The sequence below is a fragment of the Scyliorhinus torazame genome, chromosome 1 (assembly GCF_047496885.1).
Source record: "Scyliorhinus torazame isolate Kashiwa2021f chromosome 1, sScyTor2.1, whole genome shotgun sequence".
Taxonomy (NCBI): Eukaryota; Metazoa; Chordata; class Chondrichthyes; order Carcharhiniformes; family Scyliorhinidae; genus Scyliorhinus; species Scyliorhinus torazame.
In genome coordinates, this window is record NC_092707.1 from 381,342,170 (window position 1) to 381,362,892 (window position 20,723).

At 50.9% G+C, this 20,723-nt stretch overlaps 1 protein-coding gene across 1 annotated transcript in view; it reads left to right on the plus strand.

Moving 5' to 3' along the window:
* Positions 1–20,723, plus strand: part of rasgrp3 (RAS guanyl releasing protein 3 (calcium and DAG-regulated)) — a 145,358-nt gene that overhangs the window by 71,376 nt on the left and 53,259 nt on the right. The window contains exon 8 of the mRNA XM_072512335.1: positions 16,863–16,979. Coding sequence (XP_072368436.1) covers positions 16,863–16,979 — 117 coding nt within the window. The remainder of the gene's footprint in view (positions 1–16,862; positions 16,980–20,723) is intronic.

Below are 20,723 nucleotides of genomic sequence, written 5' to 3' on the forward strand. Positions count from 1 at the left end.
AAATACATGAATAGGGTGGGAATAGAGAGATACGGACCCCGGAAGTGTAGAAGATTTTAGTTTCGATGGGCAGCATGGTCGGTGCAGGCTTGGAGGGCCGAAGGGTCTGTTCCTGTGCTGTACTTTTCTTTGTTCTTTATTCTTTGTATTCCATAAAGTCAGAAATCCACAAGTACTGGTCAGAGGGACAGAACCCACAATGGAATAATCTGCTAATAATAATTATCTGTTCTTAGAACAGTGGGAATTGCAGCTGATTCTGTCGAGATGTTTGAATTTATGAAGGGATGAGGACAGAAGGAAACTGTTTTCAAAATTAAATGGATTTTAAACAGGGATTCACGATTAAGAGATTTTGGACAGCAAGCTGGAGGAATGCTTTAAAAGAGTGAGTTGTGGGGATATGGAATGTACTGATAAGGAGATGGCGATTGAAACAATGACCATGTCACCTTTTAAGAATAAGTTCTATTAATAGTTGAAGAAAAAGCATTTCAAACGTTACGGAAACAAGGTTGGTCATGTGGTGAAAACTGCAGCCTGGATGGAAGTTGAACACTAAAGTGGACTCATTTATAAAAAAATAATTCTTGGGATGTGAGTGTTGCTGGCTGGGCCAGTATTTGATGCCCATCCCTAATTACCCTTGAATTGAGCGGCTTGCTCGGCCATTTCAGTAGGCGGGGGGGGTGCAGTTAAGAGTCAACGGCATCGCTGTGTGAGTCTGGAGTCACATGGAGGCCCCAGACTGTTTGGAGTAATCTCTGTGCTGTAGGTGAATTCCTGGTGAAGTAGCCTTGATGGATGGAATAGTATTTTCTGACTTTCTGTGTTCCTTGTTCCTCTCTCTGTGGGGTTTGAATATAACAAGATGTTAAGTATGCATTGTGGCTGTTCATGTACAGCCAATATAGCATGGATAGAATATTTAAAATCTTCTGTATTCATTCCATCTTCTGTTTAACAATATATTATAACCTAAGTGTAATACACCATACATAATAAGTAGGGAATGGTTACATTTGTTTATGGAACAACACACTGGATTATATGGCAGCTTGTGACGTGTTGTTAGATAGGATTGGACAAGGAAAGTTGTGGTTTCTTATCTGACCTTTGGCTGAATAGTTAGTGGAGCATTCCTTTATTTGTTTGTCCTCGGGTGTTTCCTCTAGTTTGTGTTATGGGTTACGTAGCAGGAAATGGGTCCGAGGTAAGGAAATGGGAAGAAATGACACAGATATGGATGAGTAATATATGTTCGAGCGGTTTGAATCGAAAGTCTTCAAAACAAAGCTTTCCTGGTAGTGGAGGGTCCAGATTCAGGAGCTTGGACAAATTGAAAAGGACAGCCTCTCTGAATACCCTGGCAAGGTGAATGCCTGACCTGGGGAACTAGCTTCCCAGAACCCAAGGGGAATGGACGTCTTGGCCAGCTAGTACTTCCTCATCTGTCAGGCAAAATAACATCTACATGAATAGTGAAAATAACTCATGAACAAATACACCCTATGGAAAGACAGCTGCTTTAGATCTCCAAGGGAATTGTTGCCTGGATGAGTGCAGCTCCAAGAACACTCAAGAAGTTTGACACCATCCAGGACAAAGCAGCCCGCTTGATTGGCGCCTCTTCCACAAACATTCTAGATGATAGTAGTCGTGGGTTTGGAAGGTGCTGTCTAAGGAGCCTTGGTGAGTTCCTGCAGTGTATCTTATAGATGATACACACAGCTGTTACTGTACTCCCTCCACCACCAATGCACAGTGGCAGCCGAGTGTATCATCTATAAGATGCACTGCAGGAACTCACCAAGGCTCCTTAGACAGCACCTTCCAAACCCACGACTACTATCATCTAGAAGGACAAGAGCAGCAGACACATGGGAACACCACCACCTGAAAGTTCCCCTCCAAATCACACAACATGCTGACTTGGAAATATATCACCGATCCTTCACTGTCGCTGGGTCAAAACCCTGGAACTGCCTCCCCAACAGCACTGCGGGTGTACCTACACTAAATGGACTGCAGTGGTTCACGCAGGCAGCTCACCGCCACCTTCTCAAGGGCAATTAGGAGTGGGCACAAATGCTGGCCTAGCCAGCGACGCCAACGTCCCATAAAAATGAATTTTTAAAAATGTATTTTTTGTGGCTCAATGGCTATCACTTGTGCCTCTGAGCCAGGTGACCCAGGGTTCAAATCCCACTCCATGAAAATGGCCATGCAAAGCTTCCTCGTGACCTGGCCTGTCAGGTTGTTAAGCTGCCTACAGATTTCCTTCCCTACTTCACACTGTCCAAAAGGGAAACAGTGCCCAATGCAAATGGAAGCTTTCAGCAACCAATCCCATAGTCCTATTACTGTGCTACATCACCAAATTATTGACATTCCTACCTTGTCTGGGGAGCCTGATTCAAAGCATCATTGACATCCCAAGTTGGAAACTTGGGGCACAGTCTAACTGAATAGGACCAGAGTCCCGGAACAAGCTGGTTTCGCTGGGTGTTTCCGAGAAACACCACCCTATCTACTGGGTCTCTGGATATATTCGGGGCCTCAGCGGGGGAACTCCCCGCTGAGGCCGTAATTAGTCCCATTTCTTGCACTGAGGAGCTCCACTCAATGTAGATCCTCAGTGCAGGAGAATATCGGGGCAGCCTGAACTCTCAACGACTCCCGACCATCCCCGGAGCCCCACCTCACTTATAAGGATGTCCTCGGGGCCCTCAAGGCACCCACGCAGGGCACCCACAGGCCTGATCCCTGGCGCGGGAAAAATGCCAGCCTGGCACTCTCTGCCAGTGCCACCTTGGCAGTGTCAGGCTGGCATCCAGGTGCGGTGCCAGGTTGGCAGTTCCAGGGTACCACCCTGCCCAAAGGGTAAGCACCTGGGGGCCTCTGATCCCCTGGATACTCCCACGAGTGCTGTTCCGTCTGGTTACTGTTTGTAGAGACCGGCACTGAACGGCGCTTGCTGAGATCTCCGAGGCATGCCTCTGATAGATCATGGGAGAGCATATTAGAGTAAAACTAGTTATCGCACTCTAATATGCAGATTTGTAAAATCGTGATCCCGCCCACAATGCGACGTCTTGCGAGTCGCATTAGCTCTAGGGAGGCGTGGTGAATCGGGTAGAGCCCGGACGTGCAATCTCACGGCATCGACAGACCAAGCTGCCTTTCGGGCGCAACGCAGCCGGTCGATTGCGCCCTTGATGTTCCCATGTGGGTAGACCATGACGTTGGAAAGAGTGAACCTCAAATAGAAGTGTAGGAGGAATTTGGTGACGTTTCTGTTGATTTGCTAAAACACAAGAGCGTTGTCGTGGTAACCGAGGCAGTGTGGAGTTGTGCACATTGTTTCCAGTCAGTTGGCTGGCTATGTGTAAGCCATGCTCAGTAAATATCCCAACAGTAGCAAATAACTGAAAACAAAACGGTCCACCAAACACTGAGGGGGGGTCAAAATATGTATTTAATGGGTGTTTTGTCTGTGGGCTTCGGGTCTCTGACATCAGCAGCGAATGGCGGGGAGGAGGCGGTGTCCTGAGGCTGCACTCGCCATCAGCAAGGTGGGCAGCCCAGTCTTCTGGGAGGCAGCCTCCAAATTGCCACTTCCATGTTTGACATATTAAGAATGGTGGACTGATGCCCAGTGCTGCCAGAGAACCACCTTTGGCGAATTGGGCAGCCCACACTGAGAGAGACTGGCACTACTGAGTCAGGTCAGGCACTGTAAGGGCATTTCAACATGGAAGCACCCTTGGTGGTGCCTTTGCTGGCCAACACTGAAGTAGTTACCAGGATGGGGTCGTGAGGGTGCAGCGTGATTGTGGGGGGGGCGGACATGGGTAGGGGGCTTTCATTGGATTAATTGACTGCTCGCCTCTATGGAGTGGGCAACCGACTCGATTCCCAGCCCTCCATTGGGGATGTCACCCGGATGTGGGAAATACCTCCGTGAACAACCCCGCACTATTTCCCCGACCCTCTGCCACCCCCTTGCCTTCAACAGGGTCTCGAGGGGTGGGTGGGGTTGGAAGGATCCAGACGAAGGAGTCAGACTGAAAGTGCTGTGGGTCATTACCTTGTCGTAGCTTAACTTGCAGGTATATCCTCACCATGAAATTGTCGAATGCTATAGCCCAGAAACTGGCCATTCAGTCCAGCATGCCTGAGCCAGCTTTGAATATGTTTACACAACGGTGAAGTTTGTAGCGTGGTGGATCTAAAAATAATGCAAAGTGGATGTGAATTTGGAGGGTGCGAGATATACAATATTGGAGGAGAGTATGGTCCCTCCCGTGTTGGGCAGGATTCTCCGTTTGGGAGACTATGGGCGGGATCTCTGGCCCGCTGCATCCATTTTCTGGAGCAGTGTGCCCCCGCCGGCAGCAGGACCCTACGTCCCGGCAGCCGGCCAATGGGGTTCCCATTGTGGGCACCCCCACGCCGTCGGGAAATCCGCAGGTGTGAGTGCGCTACAGGCAAAGCAGATGAAACTGCCCTACGTTTTCCTCCGGAGAAGAATTCCACTGACCTGCCAGCGGGAGGCCGGATAGTGGTCAGTTCGGCGCCCGGCCCAAACCTCGATTTTGTCCGGACACCGGATTCTCCGTCGAATCACGATCCGCCAGCGTCAGGGGGCGGAGAATCCAGACCATTGCTGTTTGACTTGTGACTGCCATACTTTCAACATTTCCGAGCCTGCCTTAGTTCCAAGGATAAACTGTGTAATCATTCTTTCGATTCAGTAAAACATTTCAACGATCCAACCCAATTTCCCACTTGAACTCCTTCCTCTGACAATTCACATGGTGATGGAATGTTCAGCCGACGCCAGTTAACGTATTCACACCAGGGCACATCTCAAAAAAAAAGATGCCTTTGCGTTAGCCTGTTATTCCCCAGAAAACTCCGATTGAGGGGGAAAACTTCAGATAAGCAGCTTGCTACCACCGATCGGCTGCTGGTCATTTGGTAGCACCCCAGAAATAAAAATAAGAATACAAATCTGAATTGTTTTTGCCTTCTGGCATTGCTGCCTCTGGTTCAAAGATTTGTGGCTTGAAGTCACACTTCAGTGACACAAGCACAAAATTCAAGGTGAGCTTTCAATGTAGCGCTGAAGGAGCTTTTGCAATCTTACAGACGAGACATTAAGGTGGATATAGACGTTCCTGTGGCACAGCGTCAGAGAAGAGTGGTGGAGATAGCCAATTCATTTTTTCCAATTGAGGGGCTAAATTGTGACCAATCCACCTAGCCTGCACATCTTTTGGGATTGGGGGGGGGAGAACGTGCAAACTCCACACAGACAGTGACCCAGAGCCGGGATCGAACCTGGGACCTCGGCACCGTGAGGCAGCAGGGCTAACCCACTGCGTCACCGTGCTGCCCTGAGTGGTGGAGATATGACCAGAGGCCTGGTCTATATTTATCAGACAACCCTCAGTCTGGTTATTGTCAAATGTCAACCTTTGGGAGCTCAATGTTTACAGATTAGCTGCTGCGTTTTCTACATCGGAATAGTGACTACACCTTATTGGTTGTAAAGCACTTGTGGGAGGTCCAGAGGTACAGAAAATCGCTTTATAAACACACATTTCTGTTTATATGTGACTTTGGGAACTGCTGTTAAACACTAATTTGAAGAAACCAATAGCGTAGGTTTAAAAAGAATCTTGTGTCACGGACAGAATGTATTTGATTCCTTACTGCACATTGTCAACCTTAGACTGTGTATTTCAAATAAATTATTCAGCAACAAACCATTGTGCATTTAGAATGAAGGTTGTTTACTAATAAAATATAGAGAAGGTTATTCATTCTCGCGCACTTACCTTGAATTAAAGCAATGTCACAAGTTCAGTCTCACACACACACAGGCGGAGACACACAGAGACAGACAGACACACACACACACACACACACATGCAGAGTTTGGATATCGGTAAAGATAGTGCACATTTAGAGATTACAGTGAATTCAGTCTCTGATTTATGATTTTCCATTTCCCCACATGGGAGGCCTGTGGTTTCCAAAATGGACTTGATGATTTAAAGTTGAACTCTTTTAAAGTTGGCTCTTATGAACTGAGCGGTTCCCAGCAGTTTACAAGGTTTCCTGAATATATGGGAGTTGATGAGCTGTGAAACTAGAACAGGTGAAGTACTTTGTCTCGATGACTTACGGCCAGTTTCAGAGTCTCAGATAGGCTTTAAAACTTCTCCGACAAAATTATTTCCCTTAATCTGCCGTAGGTACAGTCAATCGTTAGGGCCCACATCTACCTGTCAAATGCCAACTGTTTAATTCTCTTTTGCCATGTCTGCCAATGCAGTGCCATAGTCACAATATTTGGCGGATTTCCGTAATCTTGAAACAAACTCTGCAATGGACTCCCCGGTCGACCTCTCCGCCGTTTTGAACCTGTATCGTTGAACGATGATAGACGGGTTTGGGTTGAAATGCTATCTCGCCAATGTGATGAGCTGGTCAAACAGTGCTGGAGCAGGAGGGACATGCAGCCTGACCTGAGGAGGATGAGGAGGAGCCGGACCAGGATTGGCTGGAGATCAAGCCCGGGAAGGACCCATGGGAGCAGCCGGAGGAAGGAGGACAAGCAGCGGCCAGGGTCTGGCATGCCCAGAGGACCAAGGAGGCCCTCATCCTCGGCCGCTTCTCATAGGACGAGGCTTTGTCTGTCAGCCCACCCCATTCCCCGCAACTCCCCCCACCTCCATTCCCTTCCCTCCCCACCCATTTCCCCCATTCTCCAACCCTCCCCCCTCCCCGACTGCACCCTCGCAGGGTGTGTGTAACATCATTCCAGGGTGATGGGCCTGTGTCGGCACTGTCACCGTGTCAATATGCGAGGCAGGAGGGTGATGAGAACCCGCTGTGAGGTAAGCTCTGGTGCTCCTCAGTCTATGCCAAAGTCTAACTCCTGTCTTTCTGCTGACAGTGCCCTCACACCCATCACCTGCACGGGTCTGCACCGGGGGCTCTTGCGGTAGGACCACTGTGCCCCGGGGGGGGGGGGAGCAGAGGGCAGGTCGGCTGTGGGCATGCCCGCTGTGAAATATAGCGTGATAGGGGCTTTACATGTATTGGGTGTAACATGTTTTAATAGTGAACATTTGAACCCCCATTGTCCCGAGCTACAGATGGTGTGCCCTCCGTCCCCTGGTGTCTGCTCAGTGATCCTCAATCTTCACCTTTCGTGCTCTGCGGCTACATCTAGGAGTATCCCCAGGATGCACATCAGAGGTGGTGTCACTCTGCCGATTCTCGCACTCTGTGGACTTTGATGCCCTTGGCTGGTGTCCTCTGGGGGATTTGAAGCCAGAAGAGCCAGCCAAATTACTGACACTGGCATTGCTGTGCCACCCTGTCCTGCCCACTGCCCTTGAGTTGTCAGGAGGGGAGGATTAGGGTGAGATGGAGGCTGCCAATGCTTTCTCCTTCTGGACAGTGTCCATAGGGATTGGGGGCCTCCTGAGATGGAGGGGCAGCTGGAGTGACCTCCAGAGTCTGCAGCGTCATCTTGTTCTCGCGGTCCTGGTGCCCCCCTGTTATCTGCACAATGGTGTTCATGCCTTTGGCGATGCTCCCCAGTGACTGGGACATGCTCCGAAGAGCCTCGGCAATGATCACCCAGGTCTGGGCCTTGCTCTGCAGTGCCTCAGCAATGTCCACCTGCATCTATAGCACGCGTCCCTCAGTGACTGAGACATGTTGTCGAAGCCCTCAGCCATGACCATCACTGACTGAGCCATGCCTTGGATGCCACTACTCAAGGCGCTCACGTCATGCTCCAGGCTTTCCATTGCGGTCGCCATCCTAACAGTGTAGGCCTCAGTGCCACGCATGGCCTGCGCCATCACCTGTGCCCCTAGCCTTTGGGACTCCTCCAATTGCAATCGCTGCAGTTTCGCTGACATCCCCTCCTGAATCTCACAGCCGTGCCCTAGTACATCAGCTCTGGGATCACCTTCCCCAGAGGTTCATCATCTGACTGGGACTCAGCTAAGTCCTGTGGTCCAACAGGCCTCTGACTGTTGATTCCCTTGGATGTTCCTGCCTCCACATGATGTGCATCAGCTACTGTGTGGTGCTCACCACATTGTGTCCCAAGAAGCCTGTCCACTAATATTGCCCACCGAAGTGTGTGTCTCTGCACTGGTGGAAGGTGGGGGTGAAGCTGTGATGCCTCAGGGATGGTCTCCTCGAAGTCCTCCTCTCAGGTCTTCACTTGGGTGGCGGGGGTTGGGTCGGCTCTGGATGGCCCAGCCCGGAGGTAGTGGAATGGCTCCGGATGGCCCAGCTCGGGGGGTTGGAACAACTCCGGATGTCCTGTCCCGGGGGGGGTGAAAGGACTCCGGATGTCCTGGTCTGGGGGGTGGGGGGGCGGGGTGGAAGGACTCCGGATGTGCTGGTCCGGGGGGGGAGGGGGGTGTAAGGACACCGGATGTCCTGGTCCTGGGGGGGGGGGGGGCGGAAGGACTCCGGATGTCCTGGCCCGGGGTGGGGGGAGGGGGTGGAAGGACTCCGGATGTCCTGGTCCGGGGGGTGGGGGGGGGGGGGGGGGGCTGGAAGGACTCCGGATGTGCTGGGGAGGGGGGGTGTAAGGACTCCGGATGTCCTGGTCCGGGGGGGTGGGGTGGAAGGACTCCGGATGTCCTGGCCCGGGGTGGGGGGAGGGGGTGGAAGGACTCCGGATGTCCTGGCCCGGGGTGGGGGGAGGGGGTGGAAGGACTCCGGATGTGCTGGTCCGGGGGGGAGGGGGGTGTAAGGACTCCGGATGTCCTGGGGGGGGGGGTGCGTGGAACAACTCCGAATGGCCCGGGGTGGGGGGGGAGAACGACTTTGCATGGCCCGGCCTGGGGTGGGGGGGAAATGACTCTGGATGGCCTGGCCCGGGGTGGGGGGGAAATGACTCTGCATGGCCCGGGGTGGGGGTGGGGGGGGAAATGATTCTGCATGGCCCGGGGTCGGGGTGGGGGGGGAAATGACTGGATGGCCCGGCCCGTGGTGGGGGGGAAATTACTCTGGATGGCCCGTCCCGGGGTGGGGGGGAAATGACTCTGCATGGCCCGGGGTCAGGGTGGGGGGAGAAATGACTGGATGGCCCGGGGTGGGGTGGGGGGGAAATGACTCTGCATGGCCCGGGGTTGGGGTGGGGGGGAAATGACTCTGCATGGCCCGGGGTCGGGGTGGGGGGGAAATTACTCTGGATGGCCCGGGGTCGGGGTGGGGGGGAAATGACTCTGCTGCATGGCCCGGCCCGGGGTGGGGCGGAAGTTACTCTGGATGGCCCGGGGTCGGGGTGGGGGGGAAATGTCTCTGCATGGCCCAGCCCGGGGTGGTGGGGGGGGGGAGATGACACTGCATGGCCCGGGGTCGGGGTGGGGGGGAAATTACTCAGCATGGCCCGGGGTCGGGGTGGGGGGGAAATTACTCTGCATGGCCCGGGGTCGGGGTGGGGGGGGGGAAATGACTGGATGGCCCGGGGTCGAGGTGGGGGGGGAAATGACTGGATGGCCCGGGGTCGAGGTGGGGGGGGAATGACTCTGCATGGCCCGGGGTGGGGGTGGGGGGGGAAATGACTCTGCGTCGCCCGGGGTGGGGGTGGGGGGGGAAATGACTCTGCATGGCCCGGCCCGGGGTGGGGTGGGGGGGGGAACTGACTCTGCATGGCCCGGGGTCGGGGTGGGGGGGAAATGACTCTGGATGGCCTGGCCCGGGGTGGGGGGGAAATGACTCTGCATGGCCCGGGGTGGGGGTGGGGGGGGAAATGATTCTGCATGGCCCGGGGTCGGGGTGGGGGGGGAAATGACTGGATGGCCCGGCCCGTGGTGGGGGGGAAATTACTCTGGATGGCCCGTCCCGGGGTGGGGGGGAAATGACTCTGCATGGCCCGGGGTCAGGGTGGGGGGGGAAATGACTGGATGGCCCGGGGTGGGGTGGGGGGGAAATGACTCTGCATGGCCCGGGGTTGGGGTGGGGGGGAAATGACTCTGCATGGCCCGGGGTCGGGGTGGGGGGGAAATTACTCTGGATGGCCCGGGGTCGGGGTGGGGGGGAAATGACTCTGCTGCATGGCCCGGCCCGGGGTGGGGCGGAAGTTACTCTGGATGGCCCGGGGTCGGGGTGGGGGGGAAATGTCTCTGCATGGCCCAGCCCGGGGTGGTGGGGGGGGGGAGATGACACTGCATGGCCCGGGGTCGGGGTGGGGGGGAAATTACTCTGCATGGCCCGGGGTCGGGGTGGGGGGGAAATTACTCTGCATGGCCCGGGGTCGGGGTGGGGGGGGGGAAATGACTGGATGGCCCGGGGTCGAGGTGGGGGGGGAAATGACTGGATGGCCCGGGGTCGAGGTGGGGGGGGAATGACTCTGCATGGCCCGGGGTGGGGGTGGGGGGGGAAATGACTCTGCATCGCCCGGGGTGGGGGTGGGGGGGGAAATGACTCTGCATGGCCCGGCCCGGGGTGGGGTGGGGGGGGGAACTGACTCTGCATGGCCCGGGGTCGGGATGGGGGGGAAATGACTCTGCATGGCCCGGTCCCATCAGGTGGAGGTCCTGTGAGAGAATGGACATGTTGTCAGTGAGAGGGAGGGATCATTTTGTCTGACATGAACTACTTACTTGGGACAGGTCACCTGACCTCTGCGGCACAGGCCAAACCCACTGTTGGTGACCGCTCTCTCCACAGCCAACACCAAGAACTATACAGCCCATTCCTCATGGAGGGTGAGGACTCTGATGTCCAGAGCTTCGCCGCCCATCGGGGTGCTCTCCCGCCTGTCATGGCCAACTTCTCCTGCGGGGGCATTGTGAGCCACGCGCTTGGTGCATCGGGTGGGGGATGAGGGGGGGGTCTATGGCACGTGGCGTGTGTGGGCACCACTTCTGGGCGTGGAGGGGTTGTGATGGTGGGTGGCAGGGTGTGCTGGGGCAGGAGCGTGGAGATGTGCTGGGGGGTGGAGGTGCAGGCGCCAGCCGGCGACTTGTTGTGGGGAGGGGGTGGTGGCAGAGGTCAAGGGGCTGGTCAGCGGGACTGATGCCAGGTTGGAGGGGGGGGGGGGGTGTTAACTTAACCTGGCGACCCGGTGGAGGTCGTTGGTCTTAATCTGACATTGTATAGCGATCCTCCTGGTCATACTGCCTGAACTGATGGCCGCAGAGGGAATTGGCGGCCCTGTTGCTGGACCTCAGACCCCCTCGGGGAAATAGGGTGTCCCATCTTGCCTCCAGCAGTCTGGCCAGGTCAGCGTCCTCGAAGTGTGGAGTAGGTCTACGTGGTGCCATGGTAATGTGCTGCCTGGAGGTTAGTTCAGAGGTAGCGTTTATGAGCAGCTTGCCCTTGTTAGCTGGGAGCTGCTAGGCACGGTTCGGGCGAATCAGCTGGCAGGACAACCAATTCTGCCTTGGAGCTCGTGGGGGATTATTTCTCGCACGAAGTGCCGTTAAATATGGGCCGCGTCTTGCCACCTCGGCCGTCAGGAAGCACCCAGGAAGTTACTGCCACCTCGGCCGTCAGGAAGCACCCAGGAAGTCACTGCCACCTTGGCCGTCAGGAAGCACCCAGGAAGTCACTGCCACCTCGGCCGTCAGGAAGCACCCAGGAAGTCACTGCCACCTCGGCCGTCAGGAAGCACCCAGGAAGTCACTGCCACCTCGGCCGGTGCAGACTCGATGGGCCGAGTGGCCTCCTTCTGCAATGTAAATTCTATGAAATCTATTCTATGAATGTGAAAGATTTTTATGGTGGGCACCAGTGACACAAACATATGAATAAAGAGCAGGAATAAGCCATTCGGCCCCTTGAACCAGCGACACCATTTAATAAGATCATGGCTGATCTGATTGTAACCTCAAATTACCCCGGATAACGTAGCACCCTTTGTTTACCATGAACCTATCCACCCCTGCCTTAACAATATTCCAAGACTCTGCTTCTGCCTTTTCAAGAGGAGAGTTGTAAAGACCCACGACCCTCTGAGAGAAAGAATTTTTCCCCATCTCCGTCTTAAATGGACGACCCCTTATTTTTAAACAGTGACCCCCCTAGTTCTAGATTCTCCCACAAGTGGAAGCTGTGAGAAAAACAAAGGTAGTTTTAGGGATTTATATCAGAAAGCATTAGACAAAAGGTATAGTTTTAAGTCGGTGGCACGGTAGCACAGTGGTTAGCATTGTTGCTTCACAGCTCCAGGGTCCCAGGTTCGATTCCCGGCTTGGATCACTGTGTGGAGTCTGCACGTTCTCCCCGTGTCTGAGTGGGTTTCCTCTGGGTGCTCCAGTTTCCTCCCAAAAGACGTGCTTGTTAGGTAATTTGAACATTCTGAATTCTCCCTCCGTGTACCCGAACAGGCGCCAGAGTGTGGCGACTGGGGTATTTTCACAGCAACTTCATTTCAGTGTTAATGTAAGCCTACTTGTGACAACAATAAAGAATATATTATAAGTGGGTTTAATTTAATGCTTCTGTGTCTGGAAGAGTAAAAACTATAGTTAGATTCATGCTGGACAAAGGTACATGCGGGGGTTGGTTTCATTTCCAACTGTATTTCTATTGTGCTTAGAGAGGGTTACGGCATGACAGAAGTAGCAGTGGTTGCTACTGTCATGATAAGTTTTTGTTTAAATATTTTTATTCTCCTTTTTCATATTTTCTCCCAAATTTACACCCACCAACAATAAACAATAAGCAGTAATGAATACAATGTCAATCCCCATATCAACAACAACAATCCCATCTTCCCACCAAACCCCCAAACAGCAGCCCGCATGTTAACATAAACAAATGACAAAAAGGAATCAGGAATCACCCATAGTCACCATTAACACATACAGTCCTCCTCCCCCAACCCTCCCAACCCCCCCCCCCCAACTAATGTTCGGTGTTATTCAATTCTTAAAAGTGTATAATTAATAACACCCACGAATTGTAGAACCCCTCCATTCTTCCGCTCAGTTCAAACGTAACCTTCTCAAGAGTTCAGAATTCCAGCAGGTCCCCCCGCCACGCCAGGGCACAGGGTGGCGAGGTTGATCTCCATCTCAACAGGATCCGCCTTCGGGCAATCAACGAGGCAAAGGCTACAACATCTGCCTCCGCACCCGTTTCCAACCCCGGTTGGTCCGACACCCCGAATATCGCCTCACGAGGGCCCGGGTCCAGTTTCATGTTCAAAACCTCCATCCAGTAATCCCCCAGCTTTGGACAGGACCAAAACATATGAATGTGAATTGCGCCCCCCCAGCAACGTTTACTGTCATGATAAGTTGATCAAGGGATCTCAATTAAATTTCTAAGAGATGAATGGTTTTACATGGGTTCATTCTGACTGACTGACTCAGCTTCAACCTTTTAAAGTTGAATTTTAAAAAAAAATTTAGCTGGATATATTGCAGTTGGAGACAGGGCACTGGGGAGTGAATATCTCTCAACTCTGCCAAGAGAAGTTGGACAAGACAAGGAAGCTGCAAAGAGTCAGACTTCCCAAAGAACCAGATGCAGTCCAGATAACCAGGGAATTGGAGTTGGAACATAACTTCAGTCTTCTTCAGACATTTATTCAGTAAACAGAGACCAAAGTATTGTTCAGGAGAATTCAAGGGGAAAAGTAAACAAAGTGTTCTGAGTTGTGATGACCCTCAGGAAACCCACGAGGATGATCCAATTGATCTCCCTATGGGATTCGTGGAATACGAGCTCCCCCATTGATGGGCAGAGGCCCATCAGCTGGGGCTCATAGAGTCAACCCTCAAATGCTGGCCCAGATTGGGGATCAGCATGATCAGAAGTCCCGGTTGGGACCTATGTACTGTTTGCTACATTGCAGATTTTTCTTTTAGTTTAAAATAAACATCAGTTTGAGACTCCGTCTTGGATCTCCTGGGCTTTTGTGCGAGTTAAAGTTACAGTTGCAGTAACCCAAATTAATGTGGAAAAGCAGACTTCATAGGTAAATCAAAAGTTTGATGTCATCGTAATAGAGTCTGGGTATCAAAGGTAAAAGCAATTATGAACAGTTTGTACAGCAGTCAAGACAAAGACATCCTAAATGGGGAGTTGAAAATCCTGGAGACTGGATTGATTGTTAAAGGTGGAGGGGGAGCTTTGTTTAAAAGAGTTATTGGGAAAACCTGGACTGGATTTTGGAATGCAAACCGTTGGTGGAAAGCAGTGTTGTGAAAGAAAATTTTAAAGCGTATTTTCTGGGAGTGGAGTTTGGAAACTCACATATGATAATCATCTAACGGGATTCTGAGAAGGAATCCATAGACACTAACTTGGGTCCAGAGGGTTCAGAGCAGAGTGCATGTTTTGACACAGCCAGTCTGTGTGTTTAAAGGGGTTTGTGTTACCGAGACCATTGTCGCTTAAGATATTCTTTGTAATCTGTGTTAACCTTAAAATCTGTGTATATTTGTGATGCTAAGGCCAGTGAAGGAGTATTGTATTATAATCCAATTTTCTTGTATTGTATTATTTTTCTCATGTTTGATAAATGTTTTTTTTCTTGTTATTAAAACTAATTAGCAGTCCTGTGATTTTTTTTTATCAAAGCAAAAGTTGAGCCAGGGTTCCATTTTGGGATCTTCCCATTCAGTTACAGTACCAACTGGGATTGTAATAAAATACACTCCACATCCACCCTCAGGATCTTGTATGCTTCAATTGCCTTTTACCCATCTAAGCTCGCGCAGATACAACATCACAAAGAATTGGAGAGCTGACTGAAATCTATTATTGGAGCGCCATTTGTTTAAAAGATGAACAAACTTATTGTTTAGTCAAAGATGACATGTCACAACATAATAGACTGTTCAGTTTGCCTGACAGCTACTTATTCAATGCAACAAATCTTGCAATGTACATATCTAAGCATTGTGATAGTCATTGTGTTCATGTACGTATTTCTTATTATCTGTTCAATCGTCATACCTTGCGTGTTTTCATTAGCTGCGTAGTAAGCATGCTTTTGTATTAATCCATTATCTTTTTTTAAAAAAATTTATTCAAAATTTTTCACAGATTATCACAACAGAAAAATAGAACCCCCCCTTTACACAAATAATAAAACAACAAGAACAGAAGTGCATAAATAAACAAATAAACGTGAAACAGTAAACAATAGTGCATCCCCTAGTAAACACAAACCCCCCCCCCCCCCCCCCCGGGTTGCTGCTGCTGCCGACCATCTCCTAACGCTCCGCCAGGAAGTCTAGGAACGGCTGCCACCACCTGAAGAACCCTTGCACAGATCCCCTTAAGGCAAATTTCACCTTCTCCAATTTAATGAACCCTGCCATGTCGTTAATCCAGGATTCCACGCTCGGGGGGCCTCGCATCCTTCCACTGAAGCAGAATCCTTCGCCAGGCTACCAGGGACGCAAAGGCCAGAATACCGGCCTATTTCGCCTCCTGCACTCCCGGCTCATCCGACACCCCAAATATTGCGAGCCCCCAGCTAGGCCTAACCCTGGAACTCACGACCCTTGACACCGTCCTCGTTATGCCCCTCCAGAACTGTATTAATCCATTATCAACAACACTGTCAGTATGTGAATGAATCAGCAATGCAGTTCCACCATATAAAGTGATATAAGCAAAGTATCTGAGGATATGCTCCTTACAGGTATCCTATGGGTGTCTCTTTTGGTCTGTTTACTGTGAGTGCACAAGGATACATGTTATTTGATTAGCTCCTTTAGTTGAGGCACTGCATTTAAATTAGTCACGGACTTCGAGAAATCATTGACGACTGATTGCATAGTGAGGTCTCGTATTCCATTCAGTATAGAAGATCAAGGGATGATCTTTTGAGGCATTTAAGATGGTAGAGAAAGACTATTTTGGGAGAGCCCAGAATTAATGTTACAATTAGAGCTAGACTGTTCTGGGGTGATGTCAGGAAATACTGTGTCACACAATGGGCAGCACGGTAGCATTGTGGATAGCACGATTGCTTCACAGCTCCAGGGTCCCAGGTTCGATTCTGGCTTGGGTCACTGTCTGTGCGGAGTCTGCACATCCTCCCCGTGTGTGCGTGGGTTTCCTCCGGGTGCTCCGGTTTCCTCCCACAGTCCAAAGATGTGCAGGTTAGGTGGATTGGCCATGATAAAATTGCCCTTAGTGTCCAAAATTGCCCTTGGTGTTGGGTGGAGTTACTGGGTTATGGGGATAGGGTGGAGGTGTTGACCTTGGGTAGGGTGCTCTTTCCAAGAGCCGGTGCAGACTCGATGGGCCGAATGGCCTCCTTCTGCACTGTAAATTCTATGACAATGGCTGGTGCAAATCTGGAACCCCCCCCACCACCACCACCACCCTGCCAACTCCCTAAAAACCTTGAGGCTGGGAGGCAACTGAAAATTTCAGAACTGCAATTGAGAGATTTTTGTCAGGCAGGGATATTAATGGTTACAGAACTGAGGCGGTTAGATGGAGTCTAGGTACAGGTCAGCCTTGATCCAATCGAATAGCGTCGAACAGGCACAGTATGCTGAATGACCTATTACTGTTCCTATGTTGCTACGTTTCCATGTTTATGTTTTAAGTTCTGAATCCATCAACTCTGTTTCTCAGCATGTTCTATGCGGCACACGATCCCGTTCTGCTCAAGAAAGTGGTGTCGTCCGGCTGCAGCAAGATTCTGTCATGCTAAGAGTTCTTGGTCTGATTCTCATCCCCTGCATACAGGGGGAATGTTAAACTGCAATGGGGGAGGAGCACTGTACCATTGCTGGGCAGTCACTGTAATATTTTGGAATGTGATCTGGAGGTGCATTTGCATTGTTACATCTTTCACAAACACGTCTTCTATTCTGCCACATCTATTTCAGAATTTGCTGCAACTCCAGAATTTCAATACATTGATGGCTGTCGTAGGAGGCTTAAGCCACAGTGCCATTTCCCGCCTGAAGGAAACTTGCTCACACCTTGCTCCTGAAGTTACAAAGGTAAAGTAACAAGAATCATAAAAACACAAAAAAGAATGGTGAGAAATAGCTGCTTGGCTCATCCGCTCTGTCGGAGTAGAGTCTGGTGCATATAGGATGTAGGTGGGACTGAGTACAGTACTGCCCACACAGTGATGTAAGAAGACGCATGACTCAGAGCCAGAGCCAGCCAAGAGATGGACAGAATTGGTTCCAGACCGAGGCTCGAGTCAGCTCCATACATGTACTATTTACAATAAGTATATACATAGTTATGATTTATTAATGTAAACTTGGTGTTGGCTGTAGACTTGGGTAGCACAGTGATTAGCACTGTTGCTTCACGGTGCCAGCGTCCCAGGTTCGATTCCTAGCTTGAGTCACTGACTGTGTGGAGTCTGCACGTTCTCCCCGTGTCTGCGTAGGTTTCCTCCGGGTGCTCCGGCTTCCTCCCACAAGCTGCAAAAGACGTGCTGTTAGGTAATTTGGACATTCTGAATTCTCCCTCAGTGTACCCGAACAGGCGCCGGAATGTGGCGACTGGAGGCTTTTCACAGTAACTTCATTTAAGCCTACTTGTGACACTAATAAAGATTGTTATTATTATTAACATACCCTGGACTACAAAGCCTACTCATGGAGTCTGAAGCAGGATTCTTCACCCTTTATGTCTCGTTATCTGTCCTCGAATGTACAGCGTCAACTCCAATTAACCTCCCGACTTCTAATTGTTACAAATTCTCAGTCTCTCTTGGATATTTTCTTAAGTTCTGAAGTTTGCTCGCACTGGTTAATTCAGGGGGTGTAACAATAGGGTTTTGGTATATTTTCTGGGTATCTTGATTTTATTTGCCACTTCCATGTGCCCTTCTGCAAGGAAGGCTGATTCACATTACTTCTAACAAGACGAGGCCAGAATTAATCCACAAATTGGCTTATTTACAATCGTTAGCTGAACAAATGGGTGAAGGTTTGAAGTAGTTATCGTCACAATACGAGTTGATCTTGTATCCCCTCCCGTGTTAAATATGAGAGAGCAAATTCTGCCACCTTTTCTCCCTTTTTTCCAGCTAACAATAATGCTTTTCTTAGTCAGTGTTCCTTTGAAAGCTGAGTTACTGTCTAAGTCTCGAAAGTTACAAAGGTAAAGTAACAAGAATCATAAAAACACAAAAAAGAATGGTGAGAAATAGCTGCTTGGCTCATCCGCTCTGTCGGAGTAGAGTCTGGTGCATATAGGATGTAGGTGGGACTGAGTACAGTACTGCCCACACAGTGATGTAAGAAGACGCATGACTCAGACAACAATACTATGCCACCTATATGCATACCAAGAACAGAAAGCTTGAGAAACTTGGCATCACCACCGGCAGCAACCAAGCCACCCCCAGTGTCACAGTAGAAAACAATACAGGGAAATCTATTGTCAACTTATCGGACTACACCCTTCAACCAGACAAAATCGAAGTCCTCAGCAGAGGGCTCAATTTCTGCACCACCACCAAAATGGACCCCATCAGTCTCGCGGCAGACACGGAGGAATTCATCAGGCGAATGAGGCTCCGGGAATTCTTCCACAGACCCCAAGAGGCCAACAGCGAACCCAAGCAGACTACCAATGAACCGGAACAGCAGACCGAGAGATCTGCGGTGCGGCAACCGAAGAGGAAAGAGTCGAATTGGACCCCTCCGGAAGGCCGCTGCCTTAGACTCGACATGTATGCTCAAGCCGTCAGGAGTCGCGTCAATGCCAGATTCATCAGTCGCATTCACAAGACAGCCCCGAACGTCACCCAAGCACAATGCAGTGCCATCCGCGCTCTCAAGACCAACCGCAGCATCGTCATCAAACCAGCAGACAAAGGGGGGGCCACTGTCGTACTGAACAGAACGGACTACTGCAAAGAAGTATACCGACAACTGAACAACCAAGAACACTACAGACAGTTACCCGCAGATCCGACCAAGGAACACATCCGCCAACTTAACAGACTGATCAAGACCTTAGATCCAGATCTTCAGAGCACCCTACGTGCTTTCATCCCACGTACTCCCCGCATTGGAGATCTCTACTGTCTCCCGAAAATACATAAGGCCAACACACCAGGCCGCCCTATCGTTTCAGGCAATGGGACCCTGTGTGAGAACCTCTCTGGCTACATCGAGGGCATCTTGAAACCCATCGTACAAGGTACACCCAGCTTCTGTCGCGACACGACGGACTTCCTACAGAAACTCAGCACCCATGGACCAGTTGAACCAGGAACATTCCTCGTCACAATGGACGTCTCGGCACTCTACACCAGCATCCCCCATGACGACGGCATTGCTGCAACAGCCTCAGTACTCAACACCGACAACTGCCAATCTCCAGACGCAATTCTGCAACTCATCCGCTTCATTCTGGATCACAACGTCTTCACCTTCGACAACAAGTTCTTCATTCAGACGCACGGAACAGCCATGGGGACCAAATTCGCACCCCAATACGCCAACATCTTCATGCACAAGTTTGAACAGGACCTACTCACCGCACAGGACCTTCAACCGACGTTATACACCAGATACATTGATGACATTTTTTTCCTTTGGACCCACGGCGAAGAATCACTGAAACGACTACACGATGACATTAATAAGTTCCATCCAACCATCAGACTCACCATGGACTACTCTCCAAAATTAGTTGCATTCTTGGACACACTCGTCTCCATCAAGGACGGTCACCTCAGCACTTCGCTTTACCGCAAACCCACGGATAACCTCATGATGCTCCACTTCTCCAGCTTCCACCCTAAACACATTAAAGAAGCCATCCCCTATGGACAAGCGCTCCGTATACACAGGATCTGCTTAGACGAGGAGGAGCGTAACAGACATCTACAGACGTTGAAAGATGCCCTCGTATGAACGGGATATGTCGCTCGACTCATCGATCGACAGTTCCAACGCGCTACAGCGAAAAACCGCACCGACCTCCTCAGAAGACAAACATGGGACACAACCGACAGAATACCCTTCATCGTCCAGTACTTCCCCGGAGCGGAGAAACTACGTCATCTTCTTCACAGCCTTCAACACGTCATTGATGACGATGAACATCTTGCCAAGGTCATCCCCACACCCCCACTACTTGCCTTCAAACAACCGCGCAACCTCAAATGAACCATTGTTTGCAGCAAACTACCCAGTCTTCAGAACAGTGACCACGACACCACACAACCCTGTCATGGCAATCTCTGCAAGACGTGCCAGATCATCAACATGGATACCACTATTACACGTGAGAACACCACCCACCAGGTACGCGGTACATACTTGTGCGACTCGGCCAACGTTGTCTACCTCATACGCTGCAGGAAAGGATGTCCCGAAGCGTGGTACATTGGCGAGACCATGCAGACGCTACGACAACGAATGAACGGACATCGCGCAACAATCACCAGGCAGGAATGTTCCCTTCCAGTCGGGGAACACTTCAGCAGTCAAGGGCATTCAGCCTCTGATCTCCAGGTAAGCGTTCTCCAAGGTGGCCTTCAGGACCCGCGACAACGCAGAATCGCCGAGCAGAAACTTATAGCCAAGTTCCGCACACATGAGTGCGGCCTCAACCGGGACCTGGGATTCATGTCGAATTACATTCATCCCCCACCACCTGGCCTGCAAAATCATACCAACTGTCCTGGCTTGAGACAATTCACACCTCTTTAACCTGGGGTTACCCCATCTCTGGATCTGTAAAGATTTAATCACCTGCTAATGGTC